The 12,084-nt window shown below is 42.4% G+C and overlaps 1 protein-coding gene across 1 annotated transcript; it reads right to left on the bottom strand.

Annotated features, from left to right (window-relative positions):
- Positions 1–4,870: 4,870 nt before the first annotated feature.
- On the bottom strand, positions 4,871–6,461 carry LOC128710655 (uncharacterized). The gene is made up of 2 exons (XM_053805582.1): positions 5,529–6,461; positions 4,871–4,999 (listed from the first exon to the last, which is right to left on the bottom strand). Exons 1-2 carry the CDS (start codon positions 6,459–6,461, stop codon positions 4,871–4,873), a joined length of 1,062 nt encoding a protein of 353 aa, XP_053661557.1.
- Positions 6,462–12,084: the final 5,623 nt, after the last annotated feature.

Raw genomic sequence — 12,084 nt, 5'->3', positions numbered from 1 at the left:
GCATTCTGTTAGATTCGAGATTCACCGACTGCTTTAAAATTAAGCATGCGCTCTTAAGAATAAACAGAGATCTTAATTACCTGCACCATTTGGAATGTCAGTTTTGGAAAATGGGATGCTTGAGAGTGCTATACAATTTCTTTGGCTGAAGTATGCTTCTTTGATTGGTGTCCTTCCTTAATACAGCTATAGCACGAGGGGAATGATTCGAAGAAGTTTTCACACGACAGCGCAAGGTGTATGGAAATACATGTTCAACGAAACCTCCGTACTCTAAGCGTTGCCAGTTAGTTCGTTATAGCTCTTCTCTTCAAAGCCATGAACGTCCGTTCCTTATACTTCTCGATCTCTGGCTTACTCATGGTACAGCAATCATCGCTCGTAATGAGAACGTCATAACCATACTGACGGGAAGCCAGCAAATAATTCGTCCAGCTCTTATCAATCTATCAGCATTATAGGCTGCTTCGATGGTCAATCACTGTTTAAAAAAGTTTTTTTAGTGCCGCACCATGACCGTCATGATCTGGATTATATTCTTCGAGTCCGGCCGTATCAGTGTCTTCCACTTGCCATGTTCTTCATCGTTGATACAGTAAAATGCTTCGGATATATTCGCAACGTCGTCGTTAAGGATCATGCTTCAAACTCGAACGTTTGTCAGTTAACACACTGAACACTCGAAAATGCGACATGCATGTGATTTCTCCTTTTATTTATACACCAGTTTTAGCTACGTACGGATCGCATACCAACTACACCGCCTACTTTGAACACTACTTACACAACACAACAAAACTGTGATGTTTCTTTAATCACAGTATTTAAACGAATGAGAACGAAAGAGCGAATTAGATATAATCCTTTGATTTTTTTAACATGTGGCGTGACGGGTGACGGGTTAGTTGTCAGCATCGGATTGAATTCTTGAGTTCTTCGCTCGACTCAACAATTTATATTTTTTTTTTAAGTTGAATGTTTTTTTTTAATGTTGAAATAAAGGAATTTCATCCTTTATAAATCACATAAAATTGTTTTTGACTCACGATACTTGAGGAAATTTCTTAGCTTGTATTTACGTATTCCCATAAGTATGAGTATAAAAAACGGTTTGAACATGCTTGAACCAATCTTTTGAAAGACATGTAATACCGAGTAGGATTAATAAGCTGATAAAGGTTTTGAACCGGCTTTTTTTTTGTTGAGACGGCTTAATTGACTGAGGTATAAATACGGTTAATTATTATAAGTATCTATGTATATAAAAAATGTAGATACAATTTTAAACTAAAATAAAAAATAAATATCCTGAAAATCTCGGTACAGAATACCTAATGTCATTCTTTATGTCAAAAATCTATGTCCATATGTGATTGATGCAACCCGTTACCGATTCGCCACTCGAAATCTGCTCGATTATTTGACACATACCGGCTTAAGCTTAAGCTTTCTAACTTTTGGGATGATCTACCTCATAAGCAGTAAAACTATAATACCGTGGTTATGTTAACAGCTGTGAACAGTGAGTATTGGGTATTGATGAGGTGTTAGTTGTTGATGTGTCGATTAATCTGTAGTGGGTAAGTTTACACTATGGTATATCTGTTTTATTCACAATTTCATCTACGGCGTATGCATTCAATAAATAATATTATTAATATTTTTTGTTAGTTTATATCAATGTGATGACAAAGAATAAATATTCGCTAAATTTCAAAAAAAAAAATTCCAGAATTTTTACGTTGGTGATATTTGGTGACAGAATTAATCCAGACGACACAACGTAAACAACTTTCAATAAAACAAATACTTATAATTTATTAAAACAATGTGCAGTGTCACATCACCACCACGTTATCTCTTCGCTGCTGAAGCCCGACTCCCGCATCCTGCCCGAAGACGAGATGACGATCTCCAGGTCGTCCTTCTCTCTCTCTGGACACTCGTACTGCTCAACCGACGAGAGACTTCTCGCGGAGAGCGCACGTGAGTGTCCGGCTGCGTACGTATCCAACATCTCCCCTTTTTTTTTGTTGTTAAAAGCGTCTGTACAGGTCGAACCTACTTGGTGGCCTTCTATGCCTAGAAGAGCGACGTGGTTCCCTTATTGGAGGACGTACCGGAATAGGGGCTGTCGTTGGATGCAGCTGTGACTCGGTTGAAGCCATTTGCGGATCGATGACTGCTGTTGATGTATGTGGATGAGGGTGAGTCGTTTCGCCAGTGATCATAGGTGCAGCGTGTTGAAGCGGTGATGAATCGATTGTTGAGGTGCTCGGTTGCGTAGTAAGGTGCCAGGAATCCAAAAGAATATCAAGGGGTAAAACGACAAATTCGGCTGATCCCCGATGATGATGATGATGATGATGATGACGTTCAATGCGCTCTCGCAGCTGGTTCACGTGACTTGTTATGGTCTTTCTATCAATTGTCCTGACGGTGTACATTACATTTCCAATCCGCTTTACGATGGTCTCAGCTATCCAGCTCCAACCGTTGCGATAGTAACACTTAGCGTAAATCAGATCGGACGGGCGAAATTCTCTAAGGTTCTTAGCTACAGAACCGTCTGATAAGCGTTCGGACAAGCAATAGATCTAATGTTGTTCGTATTCGCCTACCAAACATTATCTCCGCCGGTGATTTTGTTCCGTCCAACACGGAGCTTGGAGTACTTCGGTAGGCCAGAAGGAAGGCGTCCAACGCCTCTTGCATCGTTCTGCCATCTGCCGATATCTTCTTAACAGTCCGCTTAAAAGTGTCAACGAACCTTTCAGCTTGCCCGTTGGATTGCGGATGATACGGTGCCGTCTTCATATGCTCGATGCCGTTCTGTAAGCAAAATGACTTAAAATCATCACTAGTAAACTGCGTTCCATTATCGGATACTAGGATGGTTGGCACTCCGAAGCGGGCGAATATTCCGCGTAAGATGCTTATAGTTGCTGCAGACGTAGTGCTGTTCGTTCGGAATATCTCGGACCACTTCGAGAACGAATCTATTACGATGAGATAGGAGTCTCCGTCTATCGGACCAGCATAGTCCACGTGAATACGCTGCCATGGACCAGCAGCTTTTGGCCAAGCCACAGGGTCTCGAGTGAGAAGGTGATTTTGCAACTGTTTGGCATGCATGGCATGATTTGACCCAGTCCGTGACGTCAGAGTCCAAGGACGGCCAATAGAAATAACTCCTGGCTAATGATTTCATCCGTTGTATGCCGGGATGACCTTGATGTATTTGTTGAAGACATTTTTGTTGCAGAACTTGAGAAATCACCACCCTCTCACCGAACAAAATACAACCCTCGACGGTTGATAAGGCATCTTTTCGCGCGAAGAATCGTGAAAGTTCTCCTGTGTATGTTGTATTAATGGGCCATCCTTCCTGTATGAATCGCATTACTTTTTGCATCAAGGGGTCTTTCTTGGTTTCTCTGATGAGATCTGCAAAATGAAGTGGAGTTGTTTGAAGCGCACTTACCACCATTGCTTTGATGTCTGTTTCGATGCATGCGATTACGGTGTCTTCCTCAGGCTTGGTTTGTGTATTGATTAGGCGCGAAAGCAGATCGGCGTTTCCAAAATCGTCGGTGCGTACGTACTCTATGCTGAAGTCGTATGCTAGAGAGTAAGTGCAAAACGCTGTAACCGGTTTGCAGTGACGGTCGGGATACCCTTCTTTGAACCGAAAATGTGAAGAAGAGGTCGATGGTCCGTTTGAAGAGTGAAACGCCTTCCAAAAATCATCTTATGGAATTTTTTTACAGCGAAGATGATACCCAAACCCTCGCGATCTATTTGGCTATAACGACGCTCTGCTTCAGTGAGCGCGCGGGAAGCGTGCTGAACCACCCGCATTGAACCCCCAGGATAAACGTGACTAATAGTAGCGCCGAGACCGATGGGTGAGGCGTCTGCAGAAACTACTATTTTCTGCCTTGGGTCATAATGCGTTAGAAGCAAGTCGGACGATAGGAGAGACTTGAAGGCTTTGAATGACTGCCTGCATTCTGGAGTCCAGCAGAATGAATTATTTGCCTTAAGCAAACTGTCCAACGGATAACGAAGCTTTCGCATATTCGGGATGAACTTCCCGTAATAGTTAACTGCCCCCAGAAATGACCGCACGCCGGATATGTCTTTTGGTTCGGGGAGCATCTTGATAAGCTCGATCTTCGACGGATCTGGTCGTAACCCGTGGCTATCGATCACGTGTCCAAGGTACGTGATCTGCTTCTGTTTAAACGCACATTTGTCAGCTCGTATTGTAAACCCGTATTCTTAAAGCCTATGTAATACTTCTGCCAAATTGGTATCGTGCTCGAGTTCGCTACTTCCTCCTACAATGATATCATCCAGATATCCTGATACGCCCTTAAACCCTACAAGCATCGTATCCATTAGTTGCTAGAAGCAGCAGGAGCAACTTTAATGCCGGGCGGTAAGCGGTTGTAGTGGTACAAACCTCTATGCGTATTTATAGTTAGGAGTGGTCTGTATCGTGGCTCTATTTCGACTTGGAGGAAGGCGTCTGTTAAGTCGATTTTGCTGAATATCTTACAGTTAGACAACCTTGAGAATATATCCTCTGGGACTGGTAATGGATAATCATGTGATCTTAGCGCTTCATTTAACCCAGTTGAATAATCGCCACATAACCGAATTTTTCCGTTTGCCTTCTTTACAACGACTACCGGTGCTGCCCATTCCGAAAACTTAACAGGTGTTATTATTCCCAACTTCTCTAGCCTATCAAGCTCTTGATTAACGGGTTCCTGCATCGCGTATGCGACGGGTCTTTTTGGACGAAAGACTGGACGGCAGTTGTCTTTCAGTGTCAAGGTAACATCAGCCTTTTTGCATAGGCCTACTCCTTGGAAAACTCTAGGGAAACGCTCTTGCCATTGTCTTGGCGTTGTAACAGTACCCGTAAGGCGGCAACAGAAACTATCCATCGGAACCGATCACAGTGCAAACGCGTCGATAAGATCGGCTCCTAAAAGAATTAAACGGGATTTAGAGACGCGTATCATTGCTTCTTTTGTCTGCCCGTTTACTCCAACTTCACATAGGAACTCTCCTTCCAAGAGTAGGTTGTCACCTGATGCGGTTCTGGCAATTACGGAAGGAGACGCTAGTTTAGGCTTTCCGATGAGCATCCAAGTTTTGTAATTTATAACGGTAATGTCGGAAGCCGTGTCCAACTGCAGGCGTATTGGTGTACCTTTCAATGTTAAAGACACAAATCTGCGACGTTGCTGAACGCTTCGGACGCTCACTGTCACCATCCTGAGGTGCGTTCTACGCTGTTTCCAGAGGCGTTTGCCTGACTTATGTGACTGCTTGTTTTTGCAATAGCCCTCTTTGTGGCCCGTTCGGGAACAAGTTTTGCATCGGTGTGATCGATACGGGCAATCGCGGCTCCAATGAAGCTCTCCACATGACCAACACGGGTTTTTCGGAGCTTCGCGCTTGGGCTGGAACTGTCGTTGTACGCGATGTGCCTTAGCATTTACTGTAAGTACATGCTCGGGTGCTGGTGCCTCGATCATTGCGCTATCCTTTTTCAAATTGATCAGGCGATGGCATTCCGACGATAACTGCTGCAAGGTCGCGCAGACCTTGTCCTCGATGCGGGCTAGCAACCGCGTCCTGATGTCAGCGTCGATTTCGTCCTTCAAACCACACACGTACAGCAAACACTTGAACTCCTCTTCATTCAGCTTGCTGAGTTCAAACTCGACACACGCCTTGTTAATGCGGCAAGCATAACTCAGATGATCCTCTGTCCGCTTTTTCATGATTTGCAAACATTTGAACCGTTTGCTCAGCAGGGTTTCCTGGGTGTCGAACAGGCATGTTAGCTTTTCCACTGTCTGCTCCAGTGAAAAATCAGGCGGGCGACTCGGCATGATGAAGCTCAAGTAACGATCGTGCTCGGATGGTCCCAGTTTCCGAAGCAACAATCGCACTTTAGCGGCGTCGTCAATCCTAGCAGCGTCCTTCTGGAACAGGTCGAGATAACGTGAGAACCAATTTTTGAAGGTTATTCCAGTCTCTTTGTTGTATTGAAACTCTGAAATATGATGAGACAGAGAATCAATAATTTGTTCAGGCTGGAAGGTGGTGGATGTTGCGCTTTGATTTTGCATGCGCGCGTGTAGAAACTCGTTGAGTAGTTGCTGCTGTTGCACCATTTGCTGTTGAAGCAAATTCATCATTTGCAGCATTGTAGCACTGTCCGCGCTGCTAATCATGGCTGGTGACGCGTTGAACAATGATGGCGTCGTCGTAGACTGCAATGGTGGCTGGATGTGCGTCGGTGGTAAAACTGACGCTCCTTCTCGATGTCCGAGATTTTGCACGGGAACGCCTGGAACGTTGGCACGATTTTGAGATAATCGGCGCGGGTCAACGTCCCCGAAGATATCCACACTATTTGCGTCGGTTTGCTCCATCCTACGACGCTTACGACACGGGGGACTAATGTTTGTGACACTTGCACTTGCACACGTTAAAACTGAACAACAGATTAAAATAACAATCTCATCCTCGTCGCCACTTGTACGTTGGTGATATTTGGTGACAGAATTAATCCAGACGACACAACGTAAACAACTTTCAATAAAACAAATACTTATAATTTATTAAAACAATGTGCAGTGTCACATCACCACCACGTTATCTCTTCGCTGCTGAAGCCCGACTCCCGCATCCTGCCCGAAGACGAGATGACGATCTCCAGGTCGTCCTTCTCTCTCTCTGGACACTCGTACTGCTCAACCGACGAGAGACTTCTCGCGGAGAGCGCACGTGAGTGTCCGGCTGCGTACGTATCCAACAAGAATAAATAAGAAATGAAAAATGAATGCTCATCTTTGAAATAAGCTGTGTAAAGCGCAAGGGATGTCTGAATTATATTTGTATGCGTACGCAAAAAAACTGCCATAGTAAAAGCAAATGAAATTGTGAGAAAGAGTGGTTTAGGGGAAAAGGTTCTTACGATGTGCTTGGCAAGCATAAAGTATTCATTTGTTTATGCTGCCCTCCTTATGCGTTCCATGGCTCTCGAGTTTCGATGATGCAGCTAAATGCGGTCGTTGGATTAATCGACTGTGAGTGGAGCAAAATGCATACGAACAGATTCCTGCTGTGGCCGTACTCAATTGCAGACGAGTGTTACAACGACTATATGGTGCTGTAAAATACAGCCTTCTCACGAGAACAATTTAGCGGTTTGGTTTGTCTAAACCATGGAAAAAAGTGCATAGTAAAAAAGAACTGAGTTGTATTCTTTCTTGTTTGCTGGAATGCAAAATTAATTAGCTACGAATGTGCTTCAATAGCTAGATGAATGTGTGTGGAATGAAAATTGAAAACGGCGATCAAAAAGCGTAAGTTGTACTTTGCGCAAAATGTTGTTTTCAATAACGGTTGTTCTTTGTGATTCCACGTGATCTTTGATTTAGTCAACCGATGGCATGAAGTATTCAAAGTATTATCTAGAAACCATCAGCTGCCTTCAAAATCATAATCTGCTGCGAATGCGATTGCTGCCTTTACTAAAACTTCGTTCGTCGAAACTTCGTTAGTTACGTTGAAGATGAAGGGTCTAAACGAAATATACTCTTCTCGCGAAGAGTACAAACCATCGTCACTGTGTGCTGCTGAGAACCTACTAAATATCGTGGTGTCTCCCTGCTTTGTGCTCTATCCAAGATTTTCGAATATGTTGTACTTTCCTCAGTCCTTCTTTGTGTGTCTAACTACATTTCTCCTCATCAGTATGGCTTTATGCCGAAACGTTCCTCCTCGTCCAATCTCATGTCCCTTGTCGCCTCAGTGTTCGATAACATCTCCATTGGCCATCAAGTAGACACTGTCTACACTGACTTTAAAGCAGCATTTGACAGTATTCCAATTGATCTTTTACTTGCCAAACTGAATAAACTCGGCCTCGGGAGTCCTGTTCTGTCCTGGTTAAGTTCCTATCTCCATGGTAGAACTTACAAAGTTAGAGTTCAGGACTCCTTTTCTAACTTATTCGTCGGATCGTCTGGTGTTCCTCAGGGCAGTGTACTGAGTCCCCTGCTCTTCCTGTTGTTTGTCAATGACTGTGTTAATGTGCTTCCCTCTGGTGGTGTCCTTATGTATGCTGATGACTGTGATATCCTAAGAAATACACTTCCGTGTTCTGTTTGTACATCCATCCTTTATTGCGGCTCTCCACATACTGACTGCTTCGCTCGCGCTCACCCAACCTTAACCGTATACCACATCCTCCCCCTGCACATATAATATTATTAAGTTTCTTTTTTTTTTTTAATTCTCGATTAACCTCTTGGGTTTTTTTATCAACCGGTTTGGTCGTTCTTCCATTAGTTCCCTTGGTTCCAGTACCTCATTTCCGGTCCGCCTGTCCTCTTCTTTGCGCTTAATAAATTTTTTTAGGTGCTTCACGTTTCTATCAAATATCTTCCCTGTACTTATTTCCTTGACTGTTACTCTACCTGCACCGGTAATTTCTAGAACTTCATGTAACGATTCTTTATACGGTGTTTCAGTTTTGTCTCCTTTTTGTTTCATTACTAAAACGGTATCCCCGATTGTTATATTTAACGGTTTGGCTCCACGTCGTAAGTCTTCTCTTTTGTTTCTTGAAAATTTGGCCTGCTTATCTCTATCGCGAAGTTCTTCATCGTTCATCTGTCTGACATTTGTTTTGGGGTTTGGGAGTCTATACCTAACTGCTCTACCAAACATTAGTTCTGCTGGCGCAATTTTTGTGACGTGATGTGGCCAGGAATTGTAATCTGCTACGTATTCTGCTAGTGCCTCTTTCCAACTCTTTTTACCCAAGCGTGCAATTATGGCCACTTTGTTAATTCCTTGCATTCCTCGCTCTACTAGACCATTTTCTGTCGGATTTAATGGGGTGCTATGAATGAGCGTAATTCCCCATGTGTTTTCTAACCACTCTTTGAACTCCAATGCGTTAAATGGAGGGCCATTATCCGCTTTCATTTTTTTTGGAACGTAGTATGTTAGAAATATCCTGTTAAGTGCTCGTCTTATCCCATGTGAATCTGCCCGATCCACCGGTACTGCTACTAAAAATCGTGAATAATTATCGGTTAGAACTAAAGTTTTCCCGTTGTCCGTGGACGATGAAATATCCATGGACACATAATCCCATGGGTTTTCTGGCAACCCTGTCAATTCTATAGGCACTGGTATACTACCCGATTTAGTTAACTGGCATTCAGGGCAACTTCTAACAAATTCCTCAATTTCTCTATCCATACCTAGCCACCACAACCCTGCTCTTAAAACATTCTTCATAGTAGACATGCCAGGATGGCTTCTATGAGCTAATTTCAACGCCTTCTCTTTAAGAGATTTTGGCAAAACCATCTTTTCTTGTTTCATAAGTATGCCATTCTCCACATATAGCTCTCTTTGAAACGCCTGATATTTTTCAATTTGTTGAGGCCACCCTTTTTCTTTTTCTAGCCAATCTACTACCATAGTTAATGTCTCGTCCTTTTGAAATTCTAATTTTACTTGATCTGTTGTTAATGCTAACAATTGCTGGTTTACTCCATCTAAACATGCAATCACCGAGAAAAGTTCGTGTGGTTCCTTGGTAGTCGCAAACTGGGGATCCTTCCTAACTCTATTAAGTCGTGACGCCGCGTCTGCTATGTTCTCTTTACCAGAAATGTGCTCAAAATCAAATTGATAATGTTCAAGTCGGAGAAACCACCCTTCTGCTCTAGACATAATTCTCTTTCCTATATCTTTATGTTTTGTTGGCTTTATCATGAATTTCAACGCTTCGCTATCAGAACGTAGCAGAAACTTCCTTCCTAAAAGATAATAAGCAAATCGCTCCATTGCCCAAACTATCGCTAAGGCCTCCCTGTGCAATTGTGGGTAACGACTTTCTGTGTCTGTTAAGCTTTTTGATGCACAAGCAATTATACGATTACTTCCTGTGATTTTATCCTCCTGAGCCAATATGGCTCCCAGACCCCACGGTGAAGCGTCGGTGTATAAAATTATTTTATCTTCCTCGTTAAAATACCCTCTCTTGATAAGGTCTTTTTCAGCATCTTTCTTCAACTCTTCAAATGTCATTTGATGTACAGTATCCCATTTAAATGATCCTTGGTCCCTTATCAAATCTCTCAATGGTTTAGTTTTGTGAGAAAAATTTTGAATAAATGGCCCAATAAAGGTTAACATACCTAAAAAGCTTCGGAGTTCCGCAGTATCCTTCGGTCTTTCGAAATTACTAATAGCAGAAATTTTTTCCCTCATTGGCAATATGCCTTCTCCATCCAATGTTAGTCCTAAAAAATTCACTTCTTTTTGGCCAAAGCACGATTTCTCTTCGTTTACTGTTAAACCGTTCTGACTAATTATCTCTCTCACCCTATTTTCTCTTTCTCGAAGCTCTCCTAATGTTCTAGCATAAATCAATATATCGTCAAGGTAAATTAAGACATTCTTACAATCCCTAAAGGTTTTTTCCATTTCCCGTTGGAAAATTTCCGGCGCACATGATAAGCCAAACGGTAATCTTGTAAAACGCATAAGCCCATTCGCCGTCATGAATGCAGTTATATGGCGCACTTCCTCATGTAATTCTATGTGAAAATATGCGTCCTTTAAATCTACTTTAGAAAATAACATTTCCCCGTTGTTGTTGGGAATATCGGCCCAAATTCTCTCTAACGATGGCATGGGGTATGGCTCTCGTAAAATAGCCTTGTTGGCCTCTCTGTAATCCAAAACAATTCTAAAATCTTTGGTACCTTTAGGAACTAGTACCATAGGTGATACAAACGATACTTCCGCGTTTTCACTATTAACGTATTCGATTATCCCTTTCTGTTCCATATCCGCAATTCTATGATTTACGGCTTCCTCAAACGCCTTGGGTATGTTATACCGTATAATTTGCTTTGGAACAACTGCTGTGTTAATTTTAAATTTAACTGGCTGTATAGCTAATTTTGGAAATATTTCTGTTTTAGATGTTCCACCACTTATATAATGAATACAATTATCTGATTCCGGACCTATGCGCACTAGCCCTAGCTTTTTAGCGGTTGCAAAACTCAACAGAGACAGCTCTGCATGCCTTACAACAAATATTGTCGCCAAGGTTTTTACACTATTACTCCCCTCCGATGATATCATTGCCTTGAATGAACACTCGACATCCAAATTAGCCTTACTTCCATAGCCTCGCAGCGACGTTTCTGGATGCGGTTGCCAATCCCGGACACTTGCCTGGCAGTGTGTTCTAATCTAATCTAATTTGGAAGTAATCGTGTTTACCGATGCTCCGGTATCAATTAGGAAAGGAATCGTCACCGCTCCGATTTTGCACATGATTTGCCGAGGGTCATTCGTTTCCAATTGTTTTCTTGGATAAGTGAGAAGCTAAAATAATAACGGAAACAATGCAAACATATAAATATTAGCTATTTGCCTAATAACTATAGTAAGCAACTATAATGCTTTAATTCAAAATTTTTTTTTTTTTTTTTTTTTGATACCATTATTTAGTTGATTCACCCACAACCACCTGGTTTATTTCCTCCATCTGCTTCTTCACATTATCCGTGAATCGGTTAAATCCAGCTCTTGATCTGCAGCAAATGGCCAAATGACCTAACGCTCCACAACGGAAACACTTCGCTCGAATTGCACCACATTTTCCCCAAACATGTGTTTTATCGCACTTGGAACACTTTTGAGAACCTTCCATTCTCCGAAAACGGTCTCTTTGGAATGGTGCATAGCTCTTTTTTTCTTGTTCTTGCTTGTACGGCTCGTATCTTTTCTTCTCCGTCTTCCATGCACTCACCGCTGCCACGTAATTCCCATTATCCGCAAGCTCTTTTGTTTTAGCGCTAACACCATGTTGGTCCATTTCTTTCTTCTCCATTCTAACGAAATCCAAATGCTTGCCGTGCTTTATGAGCTTGTCTAAATTGTTCCCCAGCAAATCCACCATGTCGAATAACTTTTCCGAAATTAGAGGCACCGACCGCCTCACTACAGCCT

This window comes from Anopheles marshallii, chromosome X (assembly GCF_943734725.1).
Source record: "Anopheles marshallii chromosome X, idAnoMarsDA_429_01, whole genome shotgun sequence".
Taxonomy (NCBI): domain Eukaryota; kingdom Metazoa; phylum Arthropoda; class Insecta; order Diptera; family Culicidae; genus Anopheles; species Anopheles marshallii.
Note: the sequence above shows the minus strand (reverse complement) of the source record. Positions and strands in the feature narration are given on the sequence as shown.